Here is a 19,267-nt window from a genome sequence, read left to right on the forward strand (position 1 = left end):
CTGAGTATATTTATTTTAGGGTAGGCTAAGCTTGAGTTAAATAAAGAAACTATTATTATATTATAATATAAGTCACCTTTAGAAAAGCAATGTTCGGACGACCCTGGTACCATGCACCAGATATCCAAAGTATGACGTGTCACACTTCATGTAACTAAGGGTACGTTTAGGGCTACGTACCCCGTTACATCTTTCCAATCATTATTTTAATGTGCTAGATGTTAGCAAGCCTTACAGTTGTTGTCAGGCCGCACTCTCGAAATAGTTTGGAGCCCGTGCCATCTGAGTCTGGCCACCCTCGGGTTATAAGATACGAATAATGCCATGAAGCTGGTGCCTTCATCCTCTTGCATTGGCACTGAAGATCGTGCCGGGCGAAATAGCATAGGCACGCGAGGGAAAGCAACACGTCAGTTAACACAGCCAGTGCGGCAGCGTCAGCGACATATCTCCATCATGTCGACGACGATTGCGACTTTGCTTGCTACGGTGTAGCAAGTTGAAAGCTGCGCGTACAACTTCAATGCAAAGTCAGATCACCAGATTTTTTTTGGCCAAGCAGCCGCTCGTAGGCATTTTTGATTATGAAAACACCGTGAAAAAAAGAGCGACAGTTTTTTTGAGATAAGACCGCATGGAAATGTACCCTGACATTCATCGAATCTCATCAAAATCCCGTGGAGACCTTCACCTCTCTTATGATACATCATCAAACATGATAGCTTCCAGGATTCCACGGCATCAAAGAGAAGACCTGCACATTTCTCTATCAACCTCGAAGTGATCACATCAATATTAACATGCTCGCTTGCCTAGCGACCAGCACTCCGTCGCCTCTGCGGCTGCAGGCGCCAGTAGACGAGCAGAGCCACCAGCTCCAGAAGGGCCCGTACTCGATCATCAAGGAGCTCGGCTCAGGTCTCCACGGCCGCGTGCTCCTAGCCTACGACGACCGACTACAACGCGACGTGGTCGTTAAGCTCCCGGCTGCGCTGACAGTTAATGCACTCACGACGGACCGCGTGAACGTGGACGAGTTAGAGCACCAGGTGACGTCTATTGTGCACGAATGCAACGCTATGCGTCGCGTACAGCACCTCAACGTCTTACAGATCGACCGATTAGTGTCCGGCAAGAAGGGTGACTACGACTATGTGGCCATGGTGACCGAGTTCACACCGCATGGAGACATGTTCGACCTGTTGGAGGTCGGTGGTGCTCTTCCGGAACCTCTGGTGAAAGTATACGCATGCCAATTACTGCGGGCATTGGAGGCTTGCCATGCCAACGGAGTCGTGCACCGAGACGTCAAGCCCGAGAACTTGCTATTGGATGCCAATTATCAACTCAAACTCGCGGATTTTGGTGTCGCAGCAACGGCACCTGTGGGCGCTGATGCGACTGAGATTTTCTCACGAGACGAGAGCGGGACGGCGTTGTATATGGCTCCAGAGATCAAGTCGAGACGGATGTACCGTGGTACTCCAGTGGATGTTTGGTCTGCTGGCGTGGTGCTGTTTATCTTGATTACGGGTCTGCCACCTTTTAACGAAGCGAGTAAGGGAGACGCCTGGTACGACACCCTCCTGGATGGAAACTTGGCGCACTTTTGGGCGTCACAACCGGAAGAAGTGCTCCAAGCGATGACTCCAGGAGCGCAGGACCTCATTTCCTCGATGCTTGTCGCTCCAGATGAGCCACTTACGGTGTCGGAGGCTTTGCAGCATCCGTGGCTTCGAGGCGCAGACTGCGTGGATTCGTCGTTGATTCGCCACGCCGTGTCGACTCATCTAGAAGCGGCACTTGCTGCCAGCAAGATGGAGGTTGCCTGAAGCAGCCGATAGAATAGTTTAGCTAGAATCCCATCGATTCCAAATGTAAACTACGAATTGTTTCGCTCATCGGAAATGGCTAGAGTAAGTTGCACGCCTTTAAAGCGCCTTTGTGATATGTTCAGTATGCAAATGATGTTCCGACGACATTTCAATTGCCTACCGGTAGTATCGAAATCACTTGCAACAGCAAATGCAACGGAGCGAAAATGGCTTGATAATAGTTGCTCTGTATTTTTTACACACAAAATTGACCTCGTGACGTACACCAAAATGAGGCCCGGTGGGCGCAGCCACTGGTCGCATGGCTCTATACGACATGCATAATAAACAACGTGGCGGCACTGGCTTCCAGTTCAGCGCACCGAACGATAAATGCCGCTTCTTACGCGGTGCTGGTGCAGGCCGTCGAGCCCGTGTGCATGATCATCTGACGAAGCTTCTTGATCGTAGGCGAGGGCTGGCCGTGCATGATGTTGACAAATGGCTTCCTAAACTTGTTGGCGGAGACGGAGCGGCCCCGCACCGTCTTGAGCGTGTGCATCTGGAGCTGCAGCGTCTCCAGCTCTTCGGTTTGCGATATTTCACTCGAGTTGTCGAAGAACTTGACGTTCTCCTTCCAGTTCATACGGCGCCACAAGTGCAACGAGTTGGCCCACTCCTTCATAAGGTCATTTGTCGGAGCCGCGAACTCGGTTAAGCGTGGCTCCCCCAGCTTCATACGACGGCCCTCGACACGAACCACCGCAGCGACGGAGACTATAAAGCGATGCGGGAACTTGCCGGGCGTGGACTTCTCTACGCGCACTTTGGTCACGTGTCCAGCCAGCTCGAGCTCGCCTACAATCATACCTCCTTTCTCCGTGTAGTACTGGACTACGCCGTTCTCGAATACGCAGTAGATCAGTTGCTGCAAACACCACAATATCGTCAATAAAGGCGCACTACTACATGAGCGTTGCTTTGCTCGACACGTACCGGTGGGTCGTACGCACTGCGGCCACACTTGACGAGGTATCCCTCTCGGTACATGATGGTAAGGTAGCTTCTTGCTTGTGTGTGTGCGTGTGATATGTCGCTCGTCGCCAACTGGACAGTGACAAAGTAGTAATGCTCTCGGGTGGGTGTCCCTCACTCGTACCGGTATCTGTTGCCGTTTCAATCAGCCGTTGGCCTGGAAGAGCAAAAGTACGTGGCTCGGAGGCAAGAGGCCTGTCCCGGTATGTCTCTTGGACTGTTATAAAACAACGCAAATTGAGCTCTGTAACGGAGCCGTCGCCGTTTACTCCGCGCCGCTGCCGTGCTTTCCTGACGGCGCCGCTGAGCTTTTGCGTTCGACCACTTCTTCCACTCTGTTGCCGTCGATCATTCCTGATAGCAGGCAGATGGTGGACCGAATACAATTTCCTAGTGTCTGTGATGTCACGCATCCTTACGTACTAGCCCGAGGCCAGTCTCTATTCGCCCGATGCTTTCTCGCACCGAGCTGTCGTTTTTTGAGGAGCCAGACCGCACTTAAACGGAAAAACGTACCTACCCGAAATAAGTTCGATTCGCACTTGCTCGACAATGTACTGTACAAACCCTCTTCATCACGATACCCAGCGACTTCAACAGGCCCACCTGTCGAAAGCGATATCTCATTCAACGGGGCGATGTTGCGTCGACCAGGCGCAAGCGCTTTAGCTGATCGTGTAGCAAGTCACAGACCCAGCAATGTCTGACACTGATAAGACTCTCACGCTGCTGGACGTGGACAAGTTCGCGCGCTTCAGTAGCAGCACGTTCCGCTCCGACAAGTTCTACAAAACCATCGGCTATGGACTCGGCGCGATGGGCCACTTGATGGCGCACACGACGCAGCAGGAGACGGAGACGTCGAAAGGATTTAAAGCCATCGCCTCCAACATCTCTATGGCTCGCTACGTCATCCGCTTTACAGGCAGCTTGGAGTCGTACGCAGCCTGGAAGAACGGCTCGTGGTGTTACGGAGACGACAGCGACCATGTCAAACGCATCGTGAGTCTACAGGCGCTGTCTATGCTCGTGTACTACCCACTGGAGCACACATCCTACGTCGGCTTTGTGTGAGTAGAAGTCTGGAGTACTATGAGTTATAGCGCGTGAAGCCACGTTGACTGACATTCTGGTGGTCGTGCTGTATGTTGCAGAGCTCCAAAGTTGCTGAGTATTGACGCCATGAAGATCTCGCGACTGTCATGTCGGACGTGGGGCATCTACATTCTTCTAGATGTCTATGCCAATACTCTTCGGTACGTCAAAAGTGAGAGGAGGAAATGTGGATGCGGGGCTCACAGTGCATGACTGGCGATGTTGCTGACAGGATCTGCGCGCTGACTGCCAAGGAGAAGCAGATCAAGGAGCAGAGCGATCTTTCGGACGAGGAGGTAACAGCAGAGTCTGCTATATATGTTTGAAGGAACTTGTCTTATATTCTCCTTGTCTTCTCTCCAGCGTGCTACTCAACTAGCCGCCATCCAAGCTCGGTATATTGCATATTCACCTGCTTGTACTCAGGCGCACCAACTAAATCTTTTTGGTGGTTGTATGGCAGTCGTCGTGAGCTCTATTTTGTGCAGCTCCGTAACTTCTTCTACGCCGGACCTTGCATCCACTGGTGTCTCGAGAAGGGCTTCCTCCCTGGTACGTAGATTCTACGTTTTCTTTTTAAGAGCAATGACAGTCTCTTATCGATATCTCGATGGTGTGACTGTGATTAGACCATCTGGTGAGCCTCTCGTGTGCGGCGGAAGCTGCTGTCGGCCTTTGGCGCTCGTGGGTGAACACGCAGTAGTCGCCGTACCGCTTCAACCCATTTCTACCAAGTTATGGTACAGGTACTGTCAATTTGAAAGCGGAAACTGTACGACTCGTTAGTTTAAAAGCAGTTTTATTGCATACCGACACGACTGTCCTTCGTTCTCAACAAATTGTTGCACGACCATCTCAGTCCTTGCAACAAGGTGTTATACGCTAACGTTGTGCTGCGCCATGCTCATTTGACAAACTCCCACTTGTTTACCATCATCTTGGAGATGCACTGCAGAGCCTGCTTCTGCACCTCTGCGTTCTCATGCGTCATGAGCTTCATCGTCATCTTCTTAGCGCCAAGTCTCTTGGCAATGTGCTTGCCGTTCGGATAAAAGCGCACAAACTCTCCCAAGTCGAACAGAGCCACTGCCACCGTCTTTGGTTCGTCCGACTCCAACAAGTCGATCAACAAGCTGACGAACACAGCATCATTATTGTCAACAACTGTAGGCTACGATATCTTCTTCTTGACATCAACACACGTACCGAATCAGCTCGAAGTCCTTGTTCTCAAATGTCATAAAGTTGTCCTTCCAAAACTTGTCCGTGTGCAGCAAACCCCAGTTCAGCGTCCCCGTGCGTAGCTCCTTCTCGTAGCGTTCCATTGTGCTGCTCACCACCAGCAACAGGTCAGCTCGATTAAGCCTTCAGTGGGACAATGTACCAGTCCATACGTACTTCAACTCCTTGTACTCGCGGATAAGTACGTCACGGATAGCCTGGATCCCCTTGGCGATGTCTTCATCCGCCCACTTTCGCTCCCGCATGTTGTTCAGCGTCTTCAGCAGTCCACTGTCGATCATGCGTTCATTAAAGAACCCACTGAGCTTGCCAAGAAGGTTCTGCATATGATCCAATCGCAACAAATAGTTGCTTCACTAAGACGAGGCTTGTACACTGTGCCAGTGGATCGCACATACCTGAAGAGCTTCTAGAGCAACACGAACGACTTTTTCACGTGGTGCTGCGGCCACTTGCTGTACGATCGCATCCAATGCCTTCGCAGCCACGAACTTCTCCATTGCTTCGTCGCAGAACGCCAAGGTCCACAGGATGAACGTGAGCTGCAAAGACAAATACATAAGATTAGTATATTCTACTATCCATAACAGTAACGGCATGATACGGTTGGACTCACCTCATATGCCAGTTGCGCTCGGTTCTGCGAGCTCTCGAGCAAGTCTACCACACTGTAATATTAGAGTGAGTATTCATCAGCACCACGGTACTTGACAAACGTTTTAGCTTACGGTAGTACGCCACCCAGCTTGACAAATACCACACGAAGCTTCTCGTTGCGTAAAAGGACCATCAGGGAGGCAACCGCTGCACGTGTTACGTTCGCACGAGTTGAGTCGTTCGTCGATGTCGGTAGAGCACCAGTCTTCAGCGCCTGAATCTCCCATTGGCAAAGTGCCTCTGCATCTTCATGACGCGGACGGATCCTGAACTCAATACAGCAATTTAGCCCTCAGTTTATCAGCTTTGCGAGGACTTATACGACTACGCACGTGAGAAAGAGTGCAAGCAGGTGACTCGCTGCATACTGCAAGTAGCCGGTATCGTTGCGGATCATCCTCAAGAACGGCGCAGCGTCCACTGTACTACCTTCCGGGACGAAATAAACCATACGCTTGTGTAGACGCAGACCATCTAGAGACAGCGACAACAAGCAGCTGTGTCAATCGCGAGCAACGATAAATTATGGGTACAACCCGCTACGTACCAGGTAGCAGCTCTTCCATGCGGGCTAGACAGTACTTGAGTACCGTCGGCTCTGTCACATTCTTCACCAGTTTGAGCAGCGCACTGCCCACCAACGGACCAGCATCTGATACACGGCACAATAAGAAGAATCTAAGCTACCGGGAGTGTCTATCTACTTGAAATGAAACTGGACGCACCACTCATAAACTCATCCACGGCTTTGACCTAGCACCGCAAATTTTTTTATTAATTCTGCTAAAGACGCACAATAATTTTCAAAACTTCTTGTGCACTCACATTGGTCGTGTCGTCAGCGCCAGGCTTGATGGTTCCCTCAAGATCCATCAGTGCTGTGATTTCCGCCTTCTCCAGCGAAAAGCCACCAGCACTATTGAGACCATATTGCAAATAGACATCGAGTAAGTAAATTCGAATCGAAAAAAATGGGATCTGATAAACAGAACATACCGCGTGTAGGTGGCCCAATTGATGTCTCGGAAGCGGTGCAGAGCCTCCTCCCGAGCCAGCGCCACGTCGAGCGACCCGCTGCCCGTCATGTTGATGGCTACGTGACCCTTGCTATCCATCGCTTCGCCTTCTACTCTCAGTCTCTAGCGCTTGAAGCGATCCTTCCTGTGTAAGATCGAATGTTGTGTGTCCCACACTAACGTTTTTAGGCTCTTTAGAAATGAGCTTTGCACTTGAAACTTGAATTTTCCGTGCGTCATTTGCAAATTTGACGACACGAAGATGAGTGCTACGCTGTTTAAGAAGATCTTGTTTGTCCTGGGAGGCCCAGGTGCGGGCAAGGGCACGCAGTGCTTCAAGCTGGTGGAGAAGTACGGCTTCGTCCACTTGTCGGTGAGGAAAGCACTCTTCAAGACGCAAGTGCATCACAAGCTCTGACACCTTGATGTCATTTTTTGAATACTACTTAGGCTGGCGATCTGCTGCGCGAGGAGCGTCAGTCAGGCTCAGAGAATGGCGAGCTGATTGACCGCATGATTAAGGAAGGCCAGATCGTTCCCGTGAAGATCACGCTGAACTTGTTGCAGCAGGCTATGGTCAAGAGCGGCCGCGACCTGTTCCTCATTGACGGGTTCCCGCGCAACTTCGACAACCTGCAGGGCTGGCAGCAGGAGATGTCTGAGGATGAATTCCAGGTGCAGGGTGTGCTCTTCTACGACTGCACCGAGAGCGTCATGGAGGAGCGTCTGCTCGAACGTGGCAAGACCAGCGGACGCACGGACGACAACGCCGAGGCCATCCGTAAGCGCTTCCGTACGTACCTCGAGTCGACCATGCCCGTCATCATGCACTACGAGAAGCAGAGCAAGGTCTTCAAGGTGGATGCCACGCCCGGCCCAGACGAGGTCTTCGAGGCCACCGCCGCACTCATCGGACCCCTCGTTGCTGACAAGTAAACGTCATTCACAGCGAGCGGCATAAAGCAGCGCTCGTTATTGTCGAGTCCAGGACAGAAACAGTGTCAAGTTCCTTTTTATTTAGAAGGAAGGAACGATGCTATAATAAGGCAGACTTCAAACTGAAGGCAGATTTAAAAAATAAAAACTTCACTTGACCTTGTGCAGCTCTAATTACGCTCATATGATGGGACATTTCTGCGTCTGACGAACGTAGCAGATCATGCGGTATCACAGTTCCTATGATATGTCATGCATTTTCAATTACCATCTTGTCCATGAGCTTTGAGGAGAGCGTCACGTCCTTCTACGTGGCGTTCGCGGAGCAGCAGCTTGACCAGGTATGTCAGGCTCTGAGCGACATGCGTGTGTCAGCTAGTCGTGAATCGGATGGAGACCAGGAGGCTGCTGCTGTACGCGACGAGATGCTGCGAAGCTGCGAAGCCAAAGCGCAGAGTCTGCAAGACACGGCGCTCTCCCACCTGCAACAAGCTTGCGCGGGCTCCAACGTGGATGTGGACGCAGCACTGGCGGCCTTCGCTCGATGTGTCTTTCTGGGCGCTGCACGCGAGGCAGTATCCAAGTTTTCGAGCTGCTTGAGCGGCATTTTCGCCACTCAAGCGCGTGCGAGTCTTGACCGCGTGCGAGGCAGCAAACAGGCTGCCAAAGCTAATGAACATGGCTACATCGATCGAGCCTTCTACGTAAAATCTTTAAGCGAGCTGCTGACAGGAGCTACGGACATTATGAACGCCGTAGCAGACGTCACAGCGGACCCACAGGTGCTCAAGCAAGTACTGGAGCCGATTCACGTCTCGTGCGCTGAGATCGCGCTGCAAATGGTGCAAATGTACGCAGATGACGCTCGTATGGTCGCATGGGAACGTAGAGCCAATTCTCAGGCACAGAGAGACCCGAGACGCGTGCTGGAGGGGGATGAAGTGGAGGCGGATGAGAGTTTGCAAATGATCGACTTGTTTCTGGACGAACTGGCGTTTATTATCCGCGTATTAGTGAGCTATACTGCCTTCTTGGCTACAGTGTGTGAAGGGTTGGGACAGAAAGACGGCGGATTTCAAGTCAAGGTGCAGGAACTTAGCGGTGTGTACGTCGTGCTGGAGAGATTCTACGTGTTTCAGTCCGTCCATAAAGCCACGGCGATTGCTGAGCCTCAGGAGCTGGAACAGGGTGTCTATGTGTCAAGTGTCGTCGAGGACGTGTCCTTTGTACTCAATAAGGCGTTTTTTCGAGCCTCCCAATGGTGCGTCTGTCATAGTTTATATGGATATTAGCTGAGTTACTCATGGTATTTATGATGACAGTATGAATTATCATACTGCTCTCTCCATTGTGATTGCAATAGTGGATGCACTAGAGTCCCAGTACCTGCAAGCCATCTTGGTACTGCCGAGCCGACCGTGTGTGATTCCTCTGAGCTCCATTAACGCAGCAAGCGGTCAAGATGGCAACTCCATCGACGAGACTCAAGCTCAAAGCGAGGTGTCCTTCTCGGACATGCTTCTTCAAGCTGTGGACGAAGACTTAGAACGAACTCTGCAAGAGGAAGCAAGACCCATCATGACCATCAACTCGGCATTCGCGAGCGGCGAGTTCGTACGTGCACTCCAAGACAAAATCGACGAATTTTCCAGCGCGAGTTTCCCGACGGACGCTCCGATTCTCGAGTGTCTCCCGACGCCTATTCACGACATGACGGAGGCATTTCACTCCATTGTCTCCAACGAGATACAGGAGATGCTGTCACGAACTCTACACAAACGACTACCGCAGATTCTGAATCATTCGATGGATGAACAACTGCAATACGTGCTTACGTCAGCTCAGTACGACGCGCTCGGATCGCAGGGCTCTCCTTTGGTGCGCCTGGTGGAACGAGAGATCGTGACGAATCGAGAGCTGCAGCGGTACGAGCAAGCGCTGTGCAGAGCTCCCTTTGAGGATCTGGTTGAAGCAGCCACGCAATACTTAACTTCTTGTGTGGAGAAGGCGCTTCTCACGTCCAAGAAGCGCTGTAATGACTTAGGTGCACTGCAATTGGAGCGGGAAGTCACGGAAATGCTGACTCGCATGTCTACGCTTGTGCCGCAAAGAAGTCTTCGTGGGGCTTTCACGCGGCTCTTTCAAGTCGTGTTTGTGCTAAACTTGATGCAGCCATCTCATGTGCTGGACTACTTGGCGAGTTTGCGAGAAGAGTTTTCAGCGCAGGTTATTGAAACACTCTTGCGCATGCGCGTAGACTTCAAGAGCCAGGATATATCCCGTGCGATGGATCAAATCGTGAAGACGACCAAAAAGTCGACGAATATTTTGTAGATAAGGTTTTGCTGGACAAGATAGAACTTTGTGATCAAAATATGATGAGGAATATCCATGCTGGAGGCTTCTTTTCTTATGCATCATCTTCTGTCTACAATATCATCTACTACTACAGTTACTTCAAGTATTTTTATTTGGAAAATACGACACCTTTGTGCACTCAACCTCGTAGAAAACGGCAGTCAAACTCGTAACTTAAAAATTGGCAAATAGGAAAGTTACGGTAGAGCCCCTAATCTGCAATCAACCTCATACAGTCACACGGTGTGACTCCTATAACTGACCACTATCTCTAACTTGAATGTAGTATCTCAAAGCAAACGAGACTATATGGTGTTCATTATACTAGTCCCTCTAATTGACTAGAACCCTCTCTATTCGCTAAATGACAGTCAATTCGGGAGGTAAAACTCTCTATCTGGACAGGTGACCGCACCATATATCCTGTACTTTCATAAGTAATATATTGAGTTTCGCGTCAATTCGTAAGCGCTGACCACTTACCTTTTATCAAAAAGAAATATTCTTACTCGTATTTTGACAAAAGCTCACTATACAACGCCTTGCCATCCCGAGTTTCCAACAAATCGTAAGTGGAATCGTCTTACGATTATACGCTGTTCCAATTGGCCAAAAATGGATCTAAAACTACCCAAAAACCACTGTAAAATGAGTGAAGGAAGCGCGCAGCAGACCAGCGAAAGCGTGGCCTGCGGGATGGCTGTAGCTGACGTGGAGGCAATCCGAGATGCCTGCTTTACCAAGGAAACACGAGGGAAGTACAAGAGTAGCTTGAACGGCATTGCAAAGTGGATTCGCAAGGAGCTTGCTAAAGTCGACCACAACACGGATCGATTCTTCGACAGCAGTGGTGAACTTAATCTAATGGAGTTCACGCCTCCGTATTTTGAGCAGTTTCTTGTTTACAAAAGCCGTGATGTGAAAGCTGGGACACTAAGTGGTTATCGGAGTGCAATCAAGGACCTGTATAGAGTGAGGCGTCTAGCTTTGCCGCCTGAATATGGAGATGGAATGAAACAGCTTTTCTCGGGAATGAAGCGCATGGAGGCTGATAGTGACCAGATTAGTAGCCCGAAGACGTCAGGGAAGCAGCCATTGACCTACTCGCTTTACCAGAAACTCTGTAAAGAAACTTTGGAACTTGGTGATGGAGGTTTTTCTCATCTCTTCCTAATATCCCAATGGAATTTAACGTGCAGATCAATATCTGTTCAAACCGTACAAACTCAGCGTTTTGTGGCTAAAGACGATGGCATTGGTGTAATATTTGTCACGACAAAAACGAATCAGGAAGGCACTGGGCCGCGTGATTCTCGTCACGTTTACGCGAATCCGCTAAGTCCTTCTACGTGTTGGGTAACAGCGCTCGCAATTTACTTGGCGTGCCACCCGAGATTGCAGCAGGGGCCACTATTCCCAGGGTCCAACCAGAAGCTTCGATTTAGTAAGACTTTGGGTAGTCTTCTAAAACTCGATGGCTCCGCAAAAACCTATGGTACTCACTCGGTACGAAAAGGTGTCGCGACATTTGCGTGCGGTGGAAGTACTGGGGGTCCTTCCATTGTGAGTGTTTGTTTACGCTGTGGCTGCTCACTTGGTGGAGTTCAGGATCGCTATTTCCGCTACGAAGCAGCAGGAGACCAATTTTTAGGTCGCGTCGTTGCTGGGATGCCTATAAACGATTTAAAATTTGCTATACTACCGCCCCATTTTAAGTCCACCGGTGATAGCACAACAACATCAGTGATGAGAACAGTTTTTCCGAGTCTTGCGGATGAACCTAATTTAAATGGCATTTTACAGTTATGTCTGGCGTCGCTGGTTTTTCACAGGAAATAATTACAGCAGAATATACCAACAAACCACCCTCTGCTCTCGACAATAGTATTTACAAATGTGAACGTTTTTCACAGCCTACAAGAACAACTTCAACTTGGGGATTCGAGCTGAGTGCACCCGACAGGTATTCCGCCTTACATTGAGCTTTACAAAAAACTTGATAAGCAGCAGCAGTCTATCGACTTAATTCCTGATAAACTTGAGCAAAGAATGGAAGCGATATTGGAAAAGAAAGGTGTGTCAGCGGGTACTATAACGAGGGACCTTTTGCATGAAGAAATAAGAGCGTTATTAGAAGAGGTTGGGCTTCAAAAAGAGAAATCAGCGGCCTTATCAACTTTATCGACAGCACAAACTCGCTATTATCATACATGGGGTGGGAAATTTCACGTGCTTCCAAAAGACTTCGCCTTTCCAAGTATCGATCCGCTGGGGGCGTGGATACTGTGGTGGTTCGGCAATCCGGAGCTTAACTATCCACCATACAAGGGTATACCATCGGACGATCTGGACACGCCACAAAAGAAAGCAACACTGTCAGAGTGGTCAGTTATGATGCAGCATATCATAAACGGGATTGAAAAAGACCTTGGAAAACCGATGCCGGCCATCCGTGACGAAGTTCATGCCATCGAGCTGTTTAAGATTGGGTACAACACACTGGATTTAAAGCCAAGCAAACGAAAACGGAGAAATGCCCAAATCAAGCTCACCACAGTACTAAGACTCATCAGGGAAGCCGGCCAGGAGCAGAGAAGTCCGGATGGCATATGTGGGCGGCCACTTAGGCGCCGGAAGCGGCGCACGCGCCACAGCAATAGTACCTGTGCTACAGGGAACTCGTCAGTGCGTGATGAAGAGTAAACTTTCTAGTGCACGACTCAACGTTAAAATAACTGTTTTCACCCAATCAAAAGTCTCCCCCATAACGTCGGCGATTGCATCTTACGTTTTCTCAACTCAATTAAATCCTTCTCACTTTTAAATTCGAGCTGAATCCCGTCAATATTCCTTTTATAATCCCCGCTCGCACCATGACACCGCCACACTCAGCAGACATTGGCAACTATGAGCATAAAAGGAAAGAAACGCGATAAAGCTCGTATCACAATAGCATTCTGCTGTAATGCAACGGGTACGCACAAGTTAGACCCGGTCGTGATTGGCACAGTAGAAAACCCACGTTGTTTATTGGCGGGGGTGCTCGTGCGCTAAAAGGCAAGGCTGTTCAATGCTACAATAGCTAAAAAGCATGGATGACAGCCCGAATTTTCTCCGAGTGGGTACAAAGTCTCAACTTAAAGATGGCTGTTTAAAATCGCAAGGTCCTGCTGTTGATTGACAATGCCTCGAGTCACAAGATTACCCGGTCATATTCAAACATCGAGGTACGCTTTCTTCCTTCTAATCTAACGTCGTATGTCCAGCCTTTGGATCAGGGTGAGTTATATGAATCTGTGTAGTTACAGTACAACCAAGAAGATGACCCACCTGTACCTGCATCGACAGCCCTTGCTTATTGCGTGGAGCTTTCAACATTTCTATTTCAGTGCGAGGGGGACACTAACGACCAGCAGAGCATGCTGCAATCTTTGACAAAGCTAGTGCGAACGCAAGTGGTGAAGCGTAGGCGACAGCGGACACTCGATAGTTACTTTCAGTAAGATGGCTACATGTAGCCACTTCTCTATGTGACCAATTCTATAAATGAAAAGACATGTTTTCCCGAACCAATCGGGCGTCATTTATGGAGGTCTGACTGTACAAGATTTGCGCGACTGGTTCGCGCCAAAACGATAGGCTCTGCTCGACTCGCGCCAAAGCCCGATGTTTGTACAAATCGCTCAGAACGAAAGGAGATCTGATTCATTTGCTAACTTACCGTTTGTCTCCAAGATTCCTTCCCGAATCACGCCGCACACCCTCATCGAGAAACAGCGAATCCTTGAAGCCCATCGTGTCGGTCGAGAAGACTGGCTAGCCGTTGCTCATTTCAACGGCATTCCTGTGACTACTGCCTACGACATAGTACGGCGTGGGCGAAGGACATTCTCCCTCGGGGAGGCGCGAAGCACGTCAAGATAACGCCTGAAGCTAAGGTCCTCCTGGAGGAGTACCTGAATGATAACTGTACCTACACGCTGGGCAATGTTGTTTCTGGACTGTGGCGTTAAGGTGGACATGTCGACGATTAGCCGGTATCTGAAGGGCATGCTGTTTACCGTAAAACAAGTGAGAGTCGAGCCCACAACGTGTAATAGCGATAGAAACATTGAGGAACGACGTGTGTTTACCGTGAAATTAAAGGAGCATCAAGACGCAGGTAACTACATCATTTACTATGATGAAACTAACTACAATATCTATTTAAAGCGCTTGCGAGGACGATCTAGGCGAGGAGAAAGGGCCGTGCTTAGCCTTCCACCCTCCAAAGGGGCCAACCTCCAGACCCAATGTGCTATTTCGTCAAGCATTGGGCTGGTAACGTACCAAGTGAAACATGGCAGCATTCGCATGGAGAAGAATGCTGCCTTCGTCGAAGAGATTTACAAGGCGGTCAAGGCGTCGCAAGAGTTCCGCAATTTCTATCAAGGCAAAAAGATTGTCATCGTTCTTGATAATGCTCCTGCCCACCGACAGACGGAGGATCGCGTTACCGAGCACGAAGACATGGAGCTGCTACGCCCCCCCCCGTCCCGATAGAGGGTTGTTTCAGCGTGCTAAAGGCAAACATCAAAAGGAACTTAGCAATCGACCGCGAGGAAATTTGCGATCGCAGCCGTCAGCTGGACGAGAATGGAGACGTGATAACGCTCGCTGGAAGGCAGATGCGCGTTCTGGAGAGGGCTGCTAAGGCGGAAATGAAGTGTATGACATCGGTTCTGGTGTCTTGTATAGAGCTTCACTGTAGCAAGGCTGTCAGCGCTGCTGCTGAAGAAATACCTATGGTCTACGGTAAATAATCAATGAAGTTGATTGCAGTTTTTTTAACATTGAATACTGATTAGGGGCTCCTACCGTAATTTTCCTATTTGCCAATTTTTAAGTTACGAGTTTGACTGCCGTTTTCTACGAGGTTGAGTGCACAAAGGTGTAGTAGTATTAAATTGTGCTTCTTGATAGTTTCTCAATAGAACAATTCAGTGCGCTGTTGTGGGTGTGGCTGGCAGCGCGTTCCCTGTAGACATCGATGAAAGTAAGACGGTGGACCATTTAAAATCGACGACCAAGGTTGTGAAGCCGCTCACAATTTCAGTCGGAGCCGACCAGCCGCAAATCCGCCAGGCGAAGTCGGAAGGTGGCGAGTGGCTGACGCAAAATGACGCTCTGGTAGGTGTGAAGGACGCTAAGACCCGCAAGACGAGGTGTTATCATCCATTGGGCTGGCAGGTGGTGAATTGGGCGAACCGAGTGTTGTTGACCGTGCTGCTGGAAAAAGTCCTCTTCACGTACTGGTGGAGCTACCGAAACCGGAAGGGCCATCCATGAAAAGCAAACACACGGTTGCAACAATTGTTTCCTTGCCAAATATTACCCCGCTGGGGTGGAATGAATTGCTCGTCATTTCCTCGGTTGAGCAGCAGCTGGATCGACAGACTGACATACCTGGAACCTAGTCAGAAATCCTTTTGAATGTCAGGTCTTGTACATTCGAAAGGAGTATTGGGCCGTCCATACCAAAATTTATCGGACTCTCGGACCATCGGACCTGTACCTCAAAGCTGGTACAAAATGCAAAAACAAAAACCGAAATGCTCAGCTACTCTGTTCTTAACACTCACTGCCCCGCTGGGTTATTCAACATCTATAGATATTATGGACGCCAAATGGGACCTGCCATGGAAAATGAATTCAAGGGACTAAAACGTCAGCTTGCAACTACTCAAGCTCGGGGAAAGGGATCTATAAAGGTGGGGAAGGACCCGCTATCATTTGAGCTTTTTGAGTTTCTTTTCACCCACTTGATGGCGCTACCAGGGAGTGATGCAATTTTCGCGCGGGTGTACTTGATTATGTCGTGGAATCTCATGTGTCGCTCTGCAAATGCTTTCGGCATTAGGCATTCGCATATTGAGTGGCGTGGCGACGCGCTGCGAGTGTACTTTGCTCACATGAAATATGACCAGGGCGGTGATCGACCTCGTGACCCGCGTCACGTATACGCTAACCCACTGCATCCATCAATATACCCAGTCCTAGCACTAGGAATATACTGGGCAACATCTACATTTGATATGGAAAGCTGCCTGTTTCCAGGATCTGACCAGTATGAGCGGTTTCACAAGCGCTTACACCGTTTACTAGAAGATGACAAGGTCTAGTTAAAGAGACGAGGTGTGAATTCAAGTGATATTGGGACCCATTCAATGCGCAAAGGTGCTGCAACATATTGTACCTCAGGTTCAGCCGCCTGTCCGTCGTCTACAGCAGTGCACTTGCGTGCAGGGTGGTCTCTCGGCGGTGTACAGAACACCTATCTACGCTACGAAGCTGCAGGAGATATGCATGTCGGGAGAACTGTTGTTGGTCTACCATCGAATAGTCATGAGTTTGCAATTTTGCCTCCCCACTTTCAGCAGCAATATGAATGGGTTTGACGTGGAGTAACGAACATGTTTCAAGGGATCCCTGGGCACTTGTCGTTTGTAGGAGAGTTTGCCTTGCGTCGATAGTGTACCACATACCTTTCCTGCGAACGCATCTCCCGCCTTGTCACCCTCATTTTGAGACAGCGTTGTTTCAGGACGCTGAGCTTATCAAGAGCTTGATGGAGCGTGTGCATTGCGGATTTAGTGGACCTGACTCGAAGCTGAAAGCAACAGGACTTCCACCTCATGTAACTATATTAAGTCAGATAAAGGAGCTGCAAGGCCAGACATTGTTGAACATCAAAAAAATTGAAAAGGCCCCGATATCGTGAAGGATATCGTACATGAGCTAGAGGATCGAGCTATCGGTGCGCGCACAGTCACCTATGATGGATTGCATGATGCGCTGCGTAACTGTCTTGCAGGAGTAGGGATTCAAAACCTAGCCGATAAGAACAACGTGTCAGAGTCACGAGACCACCAAGCCCCAATTGATACAAGTGAGCGTGCAGCACCACCGACCTTCTTCTGGGCTGGAAAGTTTCGCCGTGTTCCCCCCGACTTCGTCCTCCCTGAGTGCTCCATTGCGCATCTGTGGGTGATCTGGCGGTGTGGAAACGACGAGAAGCAGCTGCCGCCTCTGTACTTACTAAGCTGTGTTGACCTGCCAAACAGAAACAGTCAAAAGCGACTCAGTGATGCTCGATATCTGATGAAGCAAATTGAGGCGTTCGCAGCGGCAAGCAACTTACTTCAGCCGAGACAAACCGAAGAGGAAGCCGTCAGAGTGTATGCTGCATGTGCTTAGCTGTCGAAGTGCCGGTTAGCACTACACACGCTAGAAAGCGACGGAGAGGGCAGTTATGGTGGGTCTCGATTGTCCGTCTGCACTGAATCGCCGATAAGACCGGTAGAAACACAGTGTAGCTATCTGTATATCATAGGGAGCACTGATTGGTCAATTTCAATGTCCAGACGTTGTCCTGCAAAATCCGTTCAAGAATCATTTTGCGACCAGGAGCCATGTGCTCTTAGTCTGATAAATTCAACAATGAGCCCCCGATTTTCGTGGCGGGGTTTCACTATTAAGAGCACCAACGACAGCCAGTTACAGATGTATGCACTTATTGGTCGATTTTCACCAACCCTATCCTGCCACCTAAAAATGTTTAGACTCGCACCCCACCTGTGACTCATAGCCTAGCAGAGCTCAAAACACACAAAACCGGCCCCGACAACTTGGCCTCTTAATTTTTTTCGCCCAGCTACGCAGACCTTCAGCTCGACCGCTCAAGCCCCACAGCTCAGGCTGTCGCTCCTCAGCCCCCCCCCCTCCTCCACATCCCCCCCCCTCACCCAACGACGACGTAGCTCAGTGGAAGGGCACAGGGCTATGCCTTGAGGACGCTGGTTCAAATCCAGCCGTCGCCATCTTTTTGCTTGTGAGGTGGAGGCTCGTCACGGGCTAGTGGCTGAAGGCGTGGTGCTCTACCTGATTGGGTATCTGGGTTAAGTATGATGTGGTTACGCTGTGTGCGTTATGGCAAACGTGTATGATGAAAATGCTAGCTATGCGCTCCTGTTGCTAATCCTTAGCTTCTAAAACGTCTTGGGTGTAGCCAGGAGCGGGGTCGCGAATGGCCGCAGACTGGAGGAGTTTCTAGTGGCGCTTGATTCTGTCGTTTAGGTCTCCCTTACTGTGAAGAGCCTGCAAGTGCTTAAGGACGGCGCTCGACCCACGCAAGCTGATCTTCTTCTCGCCACCCAGAAAAGTTAAGTACGGCTTTCTCTGCTTTCTTGCCCACCTCAAGAACACAGTTACGATAGTCGTCAGCATCTTGGTCAAGAACAAAGCCGTCTTCAAGAAAAATCTTCATGAAGGCCACCAGCAACTTCGCTCTCGACCGTTTTTGTTTTGGCCCCAGTGCGTACCAGCGTGGATCTTGAGCGTTCCACGCAAACCAGGTAGCATAAAGGTGAGTTGGAGATCCCCGGTGTTGTTTCTTGCTTAGCGGGCTAACGTCATCTGTGCCTTCCTCTAAATAGCTTCGTTTTCTTGGTGTAGGTTCGCTGTTTTCTTAGTTTTGAGTGCATCTATGCGAGCGTCCTGTCGCTTGATGTGCTTCATTAAGTGCTTAATCACGGCCGCTTGGTGGTCGATGGTCTTCTGGTTCTCGCTTGATTCTCTTGGCTGTCCATCGTCGTTGTGGGTGGCTGCATTACTTGCCTTGATGTCTTCACAGGTAGTGGATGAGGTTACCAGGTGCAAGGACCACGCAAGCAGCTCGGCTGGTGAGCATCCAGCGTGATCAACAGCCGCTTCGATGCGCTTCACAGCTGGACTTGTGGGGTTCAGGTCTTTGAGTAGCGTGAAGTGACGGAAGACGCGTGCGGTGAGGACACCCATTACCTTCTTGTTGATGTTTAGGCTGTCGGTCTTGAGCTCAAAGCAGGTAGCAAACAGGACACGCTGCATTCGATCCATCGCTTCACGCGTCTGCGTGTCAAAGCTAGTCAAGTCTTGCAGCGGCACCGCGGTTCTGGGTTTGTATCCGCTGAGTACTTTCGCTATCTTGTGGTCTTCTTTGCTTGTATTGAAAATGTAATTGAACCCTTTGTTCGTCGTGCTTAGATTTCAAGAGCCTCTGTTAAAGATCCAGCGTGCAGTCATCTCGTCGCAGCCGTT

General features: G+C 49.8%; 7 protein-coding genes across 7 annotated transcripts; 5 read left to right on the plus strand and 2 right to left on the minus strand.

Moving 5' to 3' along the window:
- Positions 1-776: 776 nt before the first annotated feature.
- Positions 777-1,916, plus strand: PITG_00761 (protein kinase, putative; the record flags this gene model as incomplete). The annotated part of the gene is made up of 1 exon (XM_002909286.1): positions 777-1,916. One exon carries the CDS (start codon positions 801-803, stop codon positions 1,830-1,832), a length of 1,032 nt encoding a protein of 343 aa, XP_002909332.1.
- A 143-nt stretch (positions 1,917-2,059) lies between these two features.
- Positions 2,060-3,167, minus strand: PITG_00762 (uncharacterized protein; the record flags this gene model as incomplete). The annotated part of the gene is made up of 2 exons (XM_002909287.1): positions 2,060-2,742; positions 2,811-3,167. 2 exons carry the CDS (start codon positions 2,862-2,864, stop codon positions 2,218-2,220), a joined length of 579 nt encoding a protein of 192 aa, XP_002909333.1.
- A 381-nt stretch (positions 3,168-3,548) lies between these two features.
- PITG_00763 (uncharacterized protein) lies at positions 3,549-4,757 on the plus strand (the record flags this gene model as incomplete). Its single annotated transcript, XM_002909288.1, has 6 exons — positions 3,549-3,919; positions 4,004-4,105; positions 4,177-4,240; positions 4,308-4,339; positions 4,408-4,496; positions 4,574-4,757. The coding sequence occupies 6 exons, from the start codon at positions 3,549-3,551 to the stop codon at positions 4,645-4,647; spliced, it is 732 nt and encodes a 243-aa protein (XP_002909334.1).
- Positions 4,758-4,848: 91 nt separating this feature from the next.
- On the minus strand, positions 4,849-6,958 carry PITG_00764 (V-type proton ATPase subunit H, putative; the record flags this gene model as incomplete). The annotated part of the gene is made up of 11 exons (XM_002909289.1): positions 4,849-5,077; positions 5,151-5,273; positions 5,343-5,506; positions 5,585-5,728; positions 5,803-5,854; positions 5,915-6,109; positions 6,176-6,317; positions 6,391-6,495; positions 6,569-6,596; positions 6,669-6,759; positions 6,840-6,958. 11 exons carry the CDS (start codon positions 6,956-6,958, stop codon positions 4,849-4,851), a joined length of 1,392 nt encoding a protein of 463 aa, XP_002909335.1.
- A 156-nt stretch (positions 6,959-7,114) lies between these two features.
- On the plus strand, positions 7,115-7,958 carry PITG_00765 (flagellar adenylate kinase; the record flags this gene model as incomplete). Its single annotated transcript, XM_002909290.1, has 2 exons — positions 7,115-7,232; positions 7,310-7,958. The coding sequence occupies 2 exons, from the start codon at positions 7,122-7,124 to the stop codon at positions 7,793-7,795; spliced, it is 597 nt and encodes a 198-aa protein (XP_002909336.1).
- Positions 7,959-8,073: 115 nt separating this feature from the next.
- On the plus strand, positions 8,074-10,129 carry PITG_00766 (uncharacterized protein; the record flags this gene model as incomplete). Its single annotated transcript, XM_002909291.1, has 4 exons — positions 8,074-8,163; positions 8,221-9,056; positions 9,118-9,217; positions 9,296-10,129. The coding sequence occupies 4 exons, from the start codon at positions 8,074-8,076 to the stop codon at positions 10,127-10,129; spliced, it is 1,860 nt and encodes a 619-aa protein (XP_002909337.1).
- Positions 10,130-16,580: 6,451 nt separating this feature from the next.
- On the plus strand, positions 16,581-17,294 carry PITG_00767 (uncharacterized protein; the record flags this gene model as incomplete). The annotated part of the gene is made up of 5 exons (XM_002909292.1): positions 16,581-16,584; positions 16,648-16,842; positions 16,899-17,008; positions 17,087-17,192; positions 17,236-17,294. 5 exons carry the CDS (start codon positions 16,581-16,583, stop codon positions 17,292-17,294), a joined length of 474 nt encoding a protein of 157 aa, XP_002909338.1.
- Between the last annotated feature and the right edge of the window lie 1,973 nt (positions 17,295-19,267).

Source organism: Phytophthora infestans, genomic scaffold (genome assembly GCF_000142945.1).
Source record: "Phytophthora infestans T30-4 supercont1.1 genomic scaffold, whole genome shotgun sequence".
In the NCBI taxonomy this organism is placed as follows: domain Eukaryota; phylum Oomycota; class Peronosporomycetes; order Peronosporales; family Peronosporaceae; genus Phytophthora; species Phytophthora infestans.